The 14,347-nt window shown below is 28.6% G+C and overlaps 2 protein-coding genes and 1 pseudogene across 2 annotated transcripts; 2 read left to right on the top strand and 1 right to left on the bottom strand.

The window, feature by feature from the left end:
* The first annotated feature begins 892 nt into the window (after window positions 1–892).
* On the top strand, window positions 893–2,031 carry LOC133033373 (LEAF RUST 10 DISEASE-RESISTANCE LOCUS RECEPTOR-LIKE PROTEIN KINASE-like 2.4; annotated as a pseudogene).
* A 2,619-nt stretch (window positions 2,032–4,650) lies between these two features.
* Window positions 4,651–6,762, top strand: LOC133033383 (reticulon-like protein B14). The gene is made up of 4 exons (XM_061108101.1): window positions 4,651–4,840; window positions 5,541–5,670; window positions 5,852–5,921; window positions 6,486–6,762. Exons 1-4 carry the CDS (start codon window positions 4,794–4,796, stop codon window positions 6,653–6,655), a joined length of 417 nt encoding a protein of 138 aa, XP_060964084.1. The 5' UTR covers window positions 4,651–4,793; the 3' UTR covers window positions 6,656–6,762.
* Window positions 6,763–8,088: 1,326 nt separating this feature from the next.
* Window positions 8,089–12,176, bottom strand: LOC133033382 (putative E3 ubiquitin-protein ligase RF298). Its single transcript, XM_061108100.1, has 3 exons — window positions 11,935–12,176; window positions 8,930–11,091; window positions 8,089–8,816 (listed from the first exon to the last, which is right to left on the bottom strand). The coding sequence occupies exons 1-3, from the start codon at window positions 12,110–12,112 to the stop codon at window positions 8,298–8,300; spliced, it is 2,859 nt and encodes a 952-aa protein (XP_060964083.1). The 5' UTR covers window positions 12,113–12,176; the 3' UTR covers window positions 8,089–8,297.
* Window positions 12,177–14,347: the final 2,171 nt, after the last annotated feature.

Genomic DNA, 14,347 nt, shown 5'->3' with positions numbered 1-14,347 from the left:
CAACTCCAAATTTTGTCAACAGGAACTAGAAAAAAAATTAGATGTAAAAGCCTTAACTGAGGATAGAATACAGACCATAAAAGATTAATTGTACCTGGATGAAGACTGGGAAACAGTCATGGGTTCAGAATAACCACTTGGGTCTGATTCCCTTTTAGTAAGTATATCAACATCAGACTCAAAGTGATGAATGACCCCACAAGCCACAAACATCATCATGTTCACTAGTCCTTGTGTGTTTTTTCTTTTGCCGTATTTTAGGGTCCAAATGAAACATTTTATAAAGACTTTGAAAAGCAAAGAGTGAAGGCCTTGAATGAGATTAATAAATCCAAGAGTATGGAAAGGTTCGTCGTGAGTGGCTATTTTGCTTCTTCAAACAACAATGTCCAATTATCACTCTTCCATTTTCACATCCACCTCCACCTCCATATCCTTATCCTCATCAATTGATCTTTCAAGTGGAAATAAATCGTGATTGTTTTAAATGCCGCTTTTTTCATGGAGGGAAATGCTACAATGATAAAGATAATAAATTTCGGTGTGTTTTGCATTCAAAAGGTATTTGGTATTGGAGCACAAGGCACTAATAATCTTGGGGAGTTAGTTCCTCACTACTCATACATTCTAATTATTCTTATTTATTGTTATTTATTTCTTTAACTAGTTAACACATGTTTTCTACATGAATATTGTTTCAGGACAAAAGAAGATGAGAAAGCTAATAAAGATAGGAGTAGGAGTAGGTAAGATACATCATCTCAAATTGTTCTTACATTCATTTCAATTTTGATAGATGATACAGTTAATATGACCATATATATATATATATACTTATGTGAGATTATCCTTACAAAATTCTTGCAGGGGGTGCACTTGGTGGAATTGGAATTGTAGTACTTATAGTACTCTTCCGACTTTGGGAAAAACAGAGTCAAACTTATGAAAATGTTGACAACTTCCTGAAAATCCATGGACACCTTCAACTTAGAAGATACAGTTACTCAAAAATTAAGAAAATGACAAACTCATTCACTCAAAAATTAGGCCAAGGAGGCTTTGGTGATGTCTACAAAGGAAACTTGGATGATGGCTCTCTTATTGCAGTGAAGGTGTTGAACCAATCCAAAGGTAAAGATGGGGAAGATTTCATGAATGAGGTAGCAACCATAAGCAGAACTTCCCATGTCAATGTTGTTACTTTATTGGGATTTTGCTTTGAAGGTTCTAAAAGAGCTTTAATATACGAGTTCATGCCCAATGGATCTCTTGAGAAGTTTATATTTGATGACAGAACAACTAATGAAAACATTCATCAGTTGGATTGGGAAACATACTATCAAATCTCACTCGGCATTGCCAGAGGACTCGAGTATCTGCATCGCGGTTGCAACACAAGAATCTTACATTTTGACATCAAACCTCATAATATTCTTCTTGATGTTGACTTTGTCCCCAAAATTTCAGATTTTGGCTTGGCCAAAATCTGTAAAAGAGAAGAAAGTATTGTTTCAATGTTTGGTCCAAGAGGGACAGTTGGATACATTGCTCCTGAAGTTTTTAACAGAAGCTTTGGAAGTGTGTCACATAAGTCAGATGTTTACAGTTATGGAATGATGGTGTTAGAAATGATTGGAGGAAGAAAAAATGTTAATATCCAAGCTAATAATACAAGTGACATATATTGGATTGAAGAGAATTGTTAATGAAGAAGATAGTGTGAAAGTGAAGAAGATGATAATAGTAAGTTTGTGGTGTATTCAAACCAATCCTTCAAATCGACCAGCTATGAGTCGAGTTATTGAAATGTTGGAAGGGAGTGTTGATTCTTTGGAAATTCCACCCAAACCATTCTTGTATTCACCTCCAAGATCACCACCCCTAGAATCTTCTCAAACATTTGTATAATTGTAAATATTTGTATCCACCTCATGGATCTCATCACTCATATATATTGTAATGCATTATATAAGCAAGCCATTTGTGATCATTATCATATCACCTTCTTGAGTTAAAAGACAGGAAAGTTGAAAATCATTCTTGAATTAATTATCCACACTTGTCACTCTATAATTAATTAACAGTTTTTCATATTCAATATTGAAATGACAAATAAGTTACCTAGAATTTTCCCTATAATCACATCACATCTCTCAATCAAGAGACTATTAGAAATAGTTCTATATTTACAAAAATAATACAATATATAAGATAATGAGCTATTCTTCTCAGAGACAATTAACTTTGCGATGAAACATGCATTTTAATCACACACTTTTTAAATTCTAACACGGTATTAGAACAATTAAAAGCATCAATTGTCTTCGCCTTTAACCTCTATTTATTTCGGCATATGTGTACCATTTTCTAATATTGTAGTCTTTGACTTATTTTGAAAAAATCCATAAATTTTCGGACATGTACACTCACAAATTCTACCAATTTAGCCTGTGTATTAGAAATAGTCCCACATTATTAATATGTAGAAAAATAATATTATATATAAGATGAATGAATTACTCATTTCATTGTCAATTAATTTTTACATGAAACTCATACACCTTATCATAAATTCAAACAAAAACTCCTATAAAAAATATACTTTTAAAAAATACATAAAATATTTTAGTAATTTTTAAAAATATCACATATTCTCAATAATAATTTATAGTCACGAACATTTTAGTCACAACATAAGAATAACAATTTATAATTAGTCACAACGTTTCACTTTTAGTCACAAATTTTATTGTGACTAGAGGTAAAAAAAATTTATAGTGTGAGTACCCCTGTAGTTACCTAAATATATATATTTGGTTAGGTTTTCGTATATTTTTTTAACTTTTTGTTAAATTTTTTTTTTATAAGATAATTTTTTTGAAAAATAAAAGTAAAATTTTTGCAGAGATAATATAAAAACATAAAATTTATAGTTTTCTCTTATATATATGCCTGTAAAATAACTTTCTGTCATATTATGGGACGAAATGTTGTAATTCTATTTCTAAATTATAACGAATGAATTTAAAATTAGAACTAATTAAAGGATCGTAGATTAAATAAAAGGGACTGAAATTTAATTTATATATTGTTGAAGGACAAATGTCTCAACTCTCAAGCACACCAAATCCCCATATTAGAGTATATATATTATATTATTAGGGAAAAGCATATACCTATACCCAACAATATGAATAGTCCTTAATATTAATTAATTAATTAAATTTAATTTTTTTAATTAATTAAAGTTAATGATTCAAAGGGGTTTTGTTAATAATTAATATTATGTGACGTGTGCTAAGATTAGAGACATGCATGCATGCACGTGTGTGTGAAGCAAACCTTGTAAGTAAGCCATTCTTTTCTTTGTTATGTTATGATTATGACTTTCTTGGCTTTCAAGTTTAGAATTTAATTGGTTTCATATATAAACTACTATCATCCATATTAATTGTCTTATAATTATTTGACAAAATAAATTAAACACACATACATATATATATAATAATCATGTATAATAATAATAATAATGATTCAATATCATCTGATTCTGATATTGATCATCATCTTCATCGTGATCAGATTGGTCCCCATACAAAACCAGTTAGGTTATATGGTCGTGGAAGGTCTCTTCATGCCACCTTTGGAGGAGGAAAAGGTATTAATTGTTTTTGTTCATGAAATAATTCTATATACTATATAGTTTTTATATATAATAAATTAAACACTACACTTTGTTTTTTTTTTCTTTTTGTTTTGAATGGCCAACTAGCTACCATAGAATTTAATTCATGACCAAAAATTCAATAAGTTCTCTAATAATAATAATAAAGAACCAAATATAATTTGTTTTGGAATCCTCTATTAAATTGTGTAGAGCTTAAGAGCATGTTTGGTATTGTTTTTTGTTTTTTGTTTTAAAAAATTGTTTTTAGAAATGAGAACAAAAAATAGTTTTTGAAGTTTTTAAAACACAAGTCACGTTTGTTTAGTGATTTTTAAAAACAATATTGACTAAAAGTGAATTGGTTTTTAAAACAGAAAACTTGTTTTTTGTAACTGTTTTTAAAAAACAAGGCCAAACAAGCCAAATTGTTTTTAAAAATAATTTTCTGTTTTTAAAAACAAAAAACAATTTTTTAGTTATGATGTCAAACATGCACTAATTTTTTCTAGTTTCTTGATTTTATAAAGTTTTGACACGGCCTTTTGTTTTAATTTTGGCCCCATTTTTTGTTATAAATACCACTTTTTTTATTTACAAGAAACCTTAAACTTTTTAAAATATCATATTTTATTGGGGAATATAGGTTATTCAGTTACCCATTATCAAATGAGTAACTAGTTACCTCCTTAGGGTAACTAGTTACCTCCTTAGGGTAACTAGTTACCTTATATTATTTTTCCATATTTTTTATTTTTTTAAATTTTCCCACAAAATAACTATTTAAAAATTTACATTTTTACACAAATTATATAAAAATTCATAAAATATGTAATTTTCACTATTTTAACTAATTTAGAAGTCAAGACTACTTACATATACAATGCATTATTTTTTGGTGTTACATAAAAACAAATATTCCTAAAAGAAGGGTATAATAATTTTAGATAATTGAGAATTAATATTAATTATTGTTAATATATAAATTAATGCAGTTGCTGATGTGTTGTTATGGAGGAACAAGAAAGTATCTGGTGCAATATTAGCTGGGTTAACAATTATATGGTTTCTTTTCGAAGTAGCTGAGTTCCATTTAGTTACTCTTCTCTCTTATATTCTTCTTTTCACAATGGTAACCATATGCCTTTGGTTTCGAGCAGCATGGCTATTCAATAGGTATTATTATATAAATACATACATCTTTTCTTTACATATTAGTTAAAAAATCTTACAATGTAATATTTAAGAATATTTAATTCAAGAATAGGTCCAGTTTAAAATTTAGTGGGTTATAAAAGAAAATATTTAAAAAAATATATAGTATTTTTAAAAATTAGTAAAAAAAATTATGTAATTTTAAAAGATTATTTTTTTAGGTAGGCCCTAGTCACAAGTCTAGTCCGCCTATGCTCAAGGCCGAGTCTGTTCAAGAATAATTTATAATTTGTTATATAAAAAAAATTAAGTATCAATTTAGGACAGTTATAAATAAGAATAATCTCTTTTTTTTTTTGAAATGCATAAGAATAATCTCTAAATCGTAATTAATTATATATTTTTTAAATCATATATTAAAAAAGTATATCTCTATATAAGAATAATTATATTTTAATAAAATATATACGTACATGTTTATGTAAAATTAATAGTTTTTTTTCTAAATTATAATCATATTTAAATATTATATTTACTCAAAATAATTTTATTATGACACAGTATTAAAAATTATTTATAATTATTGTTATTACAGTGATATTTTAGATATTTTTTTCGAGTATATTCTATTTATTAATTATAATATCTCAATTAAAATATAATTTGTTTAGTTTAAAGTATATTTTTACATTGAAATTTTACTGTTTATTAATTATTACAGGAATCCACCACATTTTGATGAATTTACTCTGCCAGAATCAACATGTAGATCTTTCTTTAGAAATGTGAATTGGGTTTTAATGAAATTTTATGACATTTCAAGTGGAAGAGATATTCGACTCTTTTTTCTGGTAATTATGAAAAAACACTTGTTCATTTATATTTATATTTATATCCTCCCAAATATGCATATGTGAATATCATACTCTTTTTGCAAAAATGACATTTTTTATGTAGTATTTTCAAAATTGTCAACAAAGAAAAATTCATTTTTTTCATCAATTTACACTCTTGGATTCTCAATTTGTGCAGGCAATATTAACTCTTTGGATGTTATCAATTATTGGGAATTATGTGGACACTTTGAATCTTTTCTACATTGGTAAGAATAACAAAATATAACTATTAGAATTACATATTTATACCTTCCACAATCAATAATTACAATTATTTCAGCTATATATTATGCTAAATATTATTATAGATTCTATATTTTTATATTCTACAAAATCATTTGTTTTATTAAATGACAATTAGACTGCGTATTTTCTAAAATGATACAAAATAGTACACTGGATTATTTTTTTTGTCAAAATAAAAGTTAATAATAACTTGATCTAGAGTTATTATGACAAAACTTGGTACATAAATTGTATTTGTTCGTGTTAAGAATTATTTTCAAGTAGATTATAAAAAAAATTATCAAAAATTGAGTTCAAGTAACCATTTTGTATTATTTGGAAAATTACAAGAGCCAATGTATCATTTTATAAAACAGAATTCAATCGATAATTTTTACAATATAAATAACTCTTTTCATACAAAGAATACATGATATTTAGAGTTATTGCATACAAAGTACAAATTTATTGCTAGCTATTACATTTAATAATTTCAATTTCAACTAACTTTGTTTAATTTTATTGGTGTGGATGGAACTATGAAGTGGTGTTGTGCTTCGAAACACTTCCAGGTTTGTATGAACGACATCGAAATGAAGTGGATAATCTTGCTGCAAAACTCTATCGAGACTCCCAAAAATTGTACATCAAATTTGAACACAATGTTCTCAACAAAATTCCAAGAGGACCAGCCAAACAAAACAAATATTATTGATTAGAATCAAATTAAATATAATTTAAGTTGTTAATAATGAGAAAATGTATTGGAAAATATGTAATTATATATCAATGTAACATGAATTGTCCAATTCACTCTATCTATTTTTTTCACTCTTTCATTCCTTCTATGTAATTATTACTGTATGATTACATTACTATAGCCAAATCAAAATTAAAAAAAAAAAAATTGTGTGTTCAACTATGTTATTAAATTTACCAAAAGCCTTCAAATATTAGTGGTGGAAAACAATAGAGAGACTCTTTCGATCACGACCACAATGCTAGAATTATGTTCGTACAAAATAAGATAAAGTTTAACATTTGAAAGAGAAAATTTGAATTTGAAACAAGTATAATTGTCAGATATCGAAAATTTTCAATTCCAATTGTGAAATTTATTATTGCCTTGTACGAACATAATTCTAGCCTTGTTGTTGTGATCGCAAGAGACTCTTTATCGTTATCCAAAACTAAGATTTTAAAATCTTTGGCAGAGCTAAGAAGATATTTAAAAACACACAATTACTCATCCCTTTATTTAGATTTCATTATAACAATGGAATGAATACAATAATATTATCTTAAAAGGAACCAAACAATGAAAAAAAAAACTTAAGACCACTAATAAACATTATTATGATACAATTCATTCTTTAATGTTAAATTATTAAACCTTATATTTTTCTTTTTTAAATGATAAATAGACTTCGATTTATATGGGGAGATTCTTAGACGGCATTATTTTTTCTCATACTAATGTTTTCTATTTTTGACATCTAGAGTAATTTTATCTCAATTTTTTTATATAACAATATATATTATATTTATAACAGAATCCTTATCTATTTTTATATATTATATTTATAACAGAATCCTCACTATAAAAGGGATCGAGAAAATTGTTGCAGAAATATACTCTAGAGAGAAAAGAGTGATCTAAGAGAAAAAGTTACTCAGTGATCAATTGTAAGAGCTTTCAAGAGAAATACTAGGAGAAAAGACTATTACCATACTTACGGGACCAAACCTCTTTAAATTTGGTGTTCACTCTACTATACTGTTTTTACTTTCTTTTAATTATCTTACTTAATCGCTTTATTTTTTACTCACTGTTGTTAGCTAAAAGCGAGGTCAACACTAATGAAAATGAGAGAACACATTTTTAGAAAAAGATTTTTTTTTTTTTTTGAGAAATTAGAAAAGGAAATTTCAATTTAACAAAATTTTTATAAAATGATTCAAAAGAAATCATAAAATTTGAGCAAAATAATTTCCCCTTCTTTCCCTAGCATAAGTCAAAAGGGTATTATCCTCATCAATTTTATTTTAAGAAATTCACTAATTCTCAAAGAAAATTCAAAACATTACTCAAGATGTGCAAATTCAATTCCAATTTCTATTTCACTAGAGAGAGAGAGTGTAATGGTATTCTTTAAAATTTGCAATATTATATCTTAGACTCATTTTAAATGAGTCAACAAAACTGTTTTTATAGGTACATTTAACATCATATGTTGTGAAGAGACCAATTTGGAACTCAAATGGATTATCCAATATTCATATGGAGTCCCACAATCTATTATTCAAAACCACTCAAATCAAATTCCAGAACAAAAATGAAATAAAAATTAAAAAAATTAAGAGCGAGAATAACGTACTGAAATACGCCTCTGTATGGGGCTCCTACAAGAAGGACAATCTTTCATACCCTGTTTCTCATGGAGCTCATTGCACTTTGTGCAAACCACTTGGTGAGCACATGGAAGGAATACTACAGAGATTTCCTCTGAGAGGCACATAACACACTCTCTTTCGCGTTTTACACTGCCTGTCTCCGAGTGGTCATTCATCTTTGCAGCTGCTTGATTTTGATACTGGTCACTTTTGACATCTGCCAACTTGCGACCATTGCTTCCATCATTCCCCCTTCGGAGCGCAGCAATTTTTGGAGACTCAATTTTCAGTCTGAGTTGAGAGATTTCTTTTTCGAGCTTCTGAATATCATCTTTGTTCTTCTTTAGATTGTTTTCTGCTTTAAATTTCATCATGTTCTCCGATGATTTTGCTGAAACCTCTAGTTGCTCTCTATCTTTTCTCACTGAACTTGACTGCATATATAGTTCCTCCTTTAATTTCTTCTCTTGTTGCCATCTAGCCTGTGATATTTTTCTTTTGAATGAGAAAAGAGCTCAAAACAGTAACTTAAGATTACTAAAAGGACCAAGGAAGTTTATAGAAATCAGAAATGACAATTTTTTCTCACGCATACCTCAAGTTGTTCATGCCTATACTTTGCCTGCTCTAGCTCCTGGATCATCTTCGATAGCTTGTGCTTCTCCATTGTTAATTCTTCCTGCAGAAAGGTCTTATGCTTTTCCCATGACTGAAACTCCACTGACGTTTTCTTCTCCCTCTTTGATGCTTCCTCACAGCTTGCAGCAGACGTTGCAGCACGTTGTTCTGCAGCTTCCATTTCCTGCCTCAGTGCTGCATTCTCTTCATCAAGCTTCCGAACAGCAGAATTAGCTCGTTCAACTTGACCACTAGCTTTGCTCAAAGCAAACTCCATCTCAGAAAGCTTCTTCATGGTGTTTTCCTCTAGAGTTTGCTTCTCTTTCTTTAGGCGCTCCACTTCTTCTTTCTCCTGCCTTAGGATCTTAAGTTCCTCTTTTTCCATACCCAACCTACGGGCAGCCTGCATAACCTTTTGATTTGCCCATTCTGTCCACACTTGCATCAGATTTTGCAATTCCCTTATCCTTGGTACCAACTTCAGAACCATTTCATCCTTTTTATCACGAGGAACCCATTGCCCCAAAGACTTATCATATGGTATTCCAGCATAACTAGAATTTGATGCCTCGGCAGTACAATGGGTTGGAATAGCAGCAGAGTTATTTTTTGTAGAAAGTGATAGAGAAAGCTCAGTATCGGCAGCTGATAAAGCATGGTGAGTATCTGATGCAGGTAATGACACTTCTGTGTCGACCACAGGTACTGCTGTTACACTACTGACTGCAGGTAACGTTGACTGACTATTATCCTTCTTAGGGACAGAAATTGAACATGCATTATCGGTATCCAGGCTTGATGCTACTGGGAAAGAGGTTGCAGCATTGACAGAAGTCTTATTGTTCCCATTATCTTGAGGCACATCAACTCCCATAGCCTTGCTTATCTTTGAGGAAGCATGCTTTAAATTTACAGCAGTAGAATCTGACATAGATTTTGGTTTCTTATCCAACATTAAACCACCCAAACCACTATACTTACCTGACCTTGAAGTCCCTTTTCCATAAGTCCTGAAACCTTTGTCCAGGTGAAGTGACTTCTGCCGAAGCATGTATTCTCTCTTGCTACTTTCAGAATGGACCCTTCTACTGCTTCCAAGCTTCTCCTCTGACGCGGTAGATTGAGATGTTCCAGTAGCACTGAAAGATTTATCCATAGAATCAGAAATGGAATTCTTTCCCTCCTTCGAAACCAATCTACCACATCCAAGGGAAGCCTTTGGCTTTGTTATGCTGGGTACTGAAGCTACAGCAGGTGCCTCAGATTGACAACTATGCGAACAAAGATGCAATTCTGAACTTTTACATTCCACTTTAAGTTGAGGTTGGTTTAAAGTAGATGAACTCCCACTTGGAGCATCATCATTACCAGAAGTATACGAGGGATCACCATCCATTGCACAAGCATGAGACACATTCATATCGCAGATTAACAAGCACCACATTGCATCCCCAGTGCTGAAAAAAGGCCGAACCTCTTGAAGAACACAGATCAATTCTGCCAATACATACTTCTCCAGCTGTTGTAGGCTGTCAAAACAATGCTCCCTTGAAGGATCATTCTCTTGTCCACCTTTAAGAAATGCTAAAGTATTATCCACTATATTTGAAACCGTGTCTTTACTCCCATAACAATGGCCAGACCTTAAGACTGCCTTTCTAGCAACTTCCTCAGTGTAGCCGCAAGTCATAACTTTTATTATTGCAGTCCTAAAGGTAGTGTCCAAATTACTCAAAACAAGTTCTTCAAGCTGGGCTTCCGTAAGATCATTCCAACCAGCATCTTCACATTCATCTACCTCTAATTCCTCACTAGGTTGGCTAAGCCCAACTTCAGATGAACTAACGTTACTAGACAAGCCAAGGTCAAGTTTTAAATTATCAGATTGCTCTAGATTGGAACTACAATAGTCACAGACACCAGATTGCTCATGACCTGGGGCAATTTCAAATTTGTCAGCAGAGAATTCATAAGCTGAACATTCACTTTGAGGTAAAGAGACAATCTTATGTGTGCCACCAAAAGGTGGATCGGCCCGAAATTTCCTCTTATTCCTACTTCCCTTTTCTTGAACAGCTACTGGTGAAGATACTTGGCCGCTACAACTACCTGCCTTAGCAACCATTGAAGTCATTTCAGCTGCAAAACACAATCCACTTTTAGTACATTCAAAGTCCGTTTTATCAGTCCCTAATGCAACAACACTAAGAAATAGAAATGGAATAACTCTATCAGAACAAGATGGTGCGAAAATATTATAATCAAATTCGATAATTCTTGAACATTAACCAGCTCAAAAAACACAAATTAATCTACTGATATTGAAAACAGGACCAACAAATAACACCGACGCATTAAAGGATTGCATTGAAGAAGAAAAAGACAGCGTATCATTACAAATTATAATCAAAACCAATGACAATACAATATATTCATACATAAACTAAAAAGAAATTACATTAACAAATAAATAAACTACCTAGAAGCCAAATTAAACACTCAATGCACTTGCCACATACCCAGTTGATTAAACCAAAAGAATTATAAGCTATCTTTCCGATATCAATACAAACTTGCAATTAAAACCAGCCCATAGATCAAGAACACACCAAATGAATCCCAAGAAATGCAAAAATCCAATATAGTTCTTGTAAAAGTCTGTCAATCTATAGATTCTGAAAACAGATACTTAAGGTACTTAATCAGCACTCAAACAATCGAGACACACCCGATTCAAGATATTGTTATAGCAATCAAAATATACAGGCCAGTCTCAGAACATCATCGGAGAATCATACAGCAAGACAATCTCATCAGCTGGCAAAGCCAAATCATCCTATCTTATGATTCTTGGAGACATAAATTATCCAAAAACCAAGCAATAAAATACCATATGTACCCAATTTCATTGTTCAAGAAACGCAAGGAAAATGATTTACAGAGAAACAAAGTAAATGCAAAAAAAAAAAAAAAGTTGATTACTATGAACAGAAGAATCTTGAGTAGTAGATGAAGGAGGAGATGTGGGTGCAGTGGAGGAAGCCTCGTCGACCGGCGGCGACCAATCCTGGTTATTGCGTTGAGGAAGGGATGTAGGAGTGAGTTTGGGAGTCATGTGGGTGTGAAATTGTGATGTATTATTTTTGCTTTGGTCTCCCATTTTTTGTCTTTAGTTCAATCTAGACAATGTATTGTATTGTTTGGTAAGTGAGAAAAAAAAGAATACTAAGAAAGAAAAAAGAAACTATATATATATAAGTTTTAGAAGTAAAAATAGATTTGTGTACTCTAATAATAGAATGAACTTAAATTTCTTGAAAAAAAAAATTGAAAATACAAATCCTATATTACTTTTTTTTTCCTCACTTATTTTTTTTTAGATAAATAACATTTTGGACATTGTGTTTTGCAAAAATTACAGATTGGACCTTGTGTTTTTGGATAAGTTATAATTCTGTAAAATTTTGATAAATTTAAAATAATTTACAATATAAAAAACAGTATTTAAATATATGATATTTTATACATAACTGTATATATTTTCTTAAATAATTACAAAAAATGTACAAAAAAAAATTAATTGTTACAATGTACACATTTGAAAATATTTTTACATAAAATCATACAAATTCTTAATTTAATTATATTGGATATATTTAATGAAAATGATTACTATAATTATATTTTTATCCTTTTTATAATTATTTTATGGCTAAATTGTACAACATTTAATGAGTAAGCTTTCAAACCATAATCAATAATATTACTAATAAATAATAAAATTTGTATTAGGCATGGTATATAATATCACGTATATAATCTGTACATTAATAATAAAATTTGTATTACAATATTACTAATATGACGTATATAATCTGTATATTAATAATTGCATGGTATATCTTTTAAAATCAATACATATATAATCATGATTTTTTTATTAAAATATGTCATATATGTCCTATATATTATCATATTGGTAATGCTATTATGTTGTTTAATTTAATATTCATAATATGTATTATGACATTTTTTTTGAAAAATCTTTGAAAATATTTTGTATGTATATATGTTTACTTTATTTTCTATTAATTAAACATACTAATTTAATAAACAAAATAATAATATTTACATAGGTTTATTATATTAGTGTCATGTTTATTTTTTAGTAATTTTTTAGAGAATAAATAATATTTATAAAAAAAATTGTTTATCTTTTTTTTTGTTTTGTTTATTGTATCCTGTTTATTTTTTCTAATTAAATAATATTTGGAGTTTATAAAGTTATGTTTGTTTATTTATTTTTTGATGTAAGAATTGTATTTCAATAGAAAATTCGTCCACTAAATCATTAAAAAATAATAAATATATAGACACAATAAAAAGAAAATACATTTATTTTAGTATAGTATAAATTGGCTATGTCTATTTTTATATTTACAATTATAATAAACATACTAATAATATAAAATACTTTGTATATATATGTTTATTTTGTTTTCTATTTATTAAACATACTAATTTAATAAACAAAATAATAATATTCAGATATGTTTATTATATCGGCTACATTGTGTAAATGTTTATTTTTAGTAATTTTAAGCATTGATTTATATTTATATACATTAACATTTATAATTTTGATATTGTATTTTATTGAAAAAAAAAAAACTTATTAAATTATAATAATTCATACTAAAATAGATAATAAACATTTATTCTTTAATAAAAAAAAATATTTAATTTGTTTATTTTTATAAGACTTTTTATTATTTATTTAGTTAATTTTATAGAATTCTTCATTTTTAATTTTAATAAACATGTTTTATTATTAATAATTTTTAAAACATTAATATAATAAACATAAAAATAAGATATTAAAAATAATATTAGAAACATTAATTACAGTAATCTATTTATGGTAATTAGTTTAATCATTAATGATTTATATTATTTAATGATTAAAATTTATAGTTTTATGTAATAAATTTTCAAAATGTATAATTTTTCAAATAATTTTTTTTTTTTATATTTTTTGTAATTATTTTATTTTTGTTGTACATTTATGAAAAAAGCCTTTAAAATATATGCGTATAAAATAATTATCTTCCCCTATGTATGTTAGCTTAACATCCAACATATTAGTCCATCATTAGTGGCTTACACAAAAAAATACATAAAATAGAAGAGACCCTCATTTATCAAGATATCATTAATTTCACGTATGAGTATGAAAACTGAGCACTGGTGATAGTACAATTGTATTTTACAATGTAGAAAACAAAATCAAAGTAAAAACCATGGGCTGATTCTACAATGCACCATCTTAAAAGAGATGTACTGATGCACTTTTAACTTGTTTCGACATCCAGAAGAATTTTTTAATCTAATTTTT

Source organism: Cannabis sativa, unplaced genomic scaffold (genome assembly GCF_029168945.1).
Source record: "Cannabis sativa cultivar Pink pepper isolate KNU-18-1 unplaced genomic scaffold, ASM2916894v1 Contig5, whole genome shotgun sequence".
NCBI lineage: Eukaryota > Viridiplantae > Streptophyta > Magnoliopsida > Rosales > Cannabaceae > Cannabis > Cannabis sativa.
Note: the sequence above shows the minus strand (reverse complement) of the source record. Positions and strands in the feature narration are given on the sequence as shown.

Bases quoted from the DNA above. Each gene is read 5' to 3' on its own strand.
- LOC133033382 (XM_061108100.1), bottom strand. From the start codon at position 12,112: ATGGGAGACCAAAGCAAAAATAATACATCACAATTTCACACCCACATG. The intron at 11,092-11,934 runs GTAATCAACTTT...TGTGTTTTGCAG, and splicing joins TCAAGATTCTTCTGTTCATA to CTGAAATGACTTCAATGGTT. The intron at 8,817-8,929 runs GTATGCGTGAGA...AAAATATCACAG, and splicing joins ATAGGCATGAACAACTTGAG to GCTAGATGGCAACAAGAGAA.
- LOC133033383 (XM_061108101.1), top strand. From the start codon at position 4,794: ATGGTAACCATATGCCTTTGGTTTCGAGCAGCATGGCTATTCAATAG. The intron at 4,841-5,540 runs GTATTATTATAT...TAATTATTACAG, and splicing joins GCAGCATGGCTATTCAATAG to GAATCCACCACATTTTGATG. The intron at 5,922-6,485 runs GTAAGAATAACA...GGAACTATGAAG, and splicing joins TTTGAATCTTTTCTACATTG to TGGTGTTGTGCTTCGAAACA.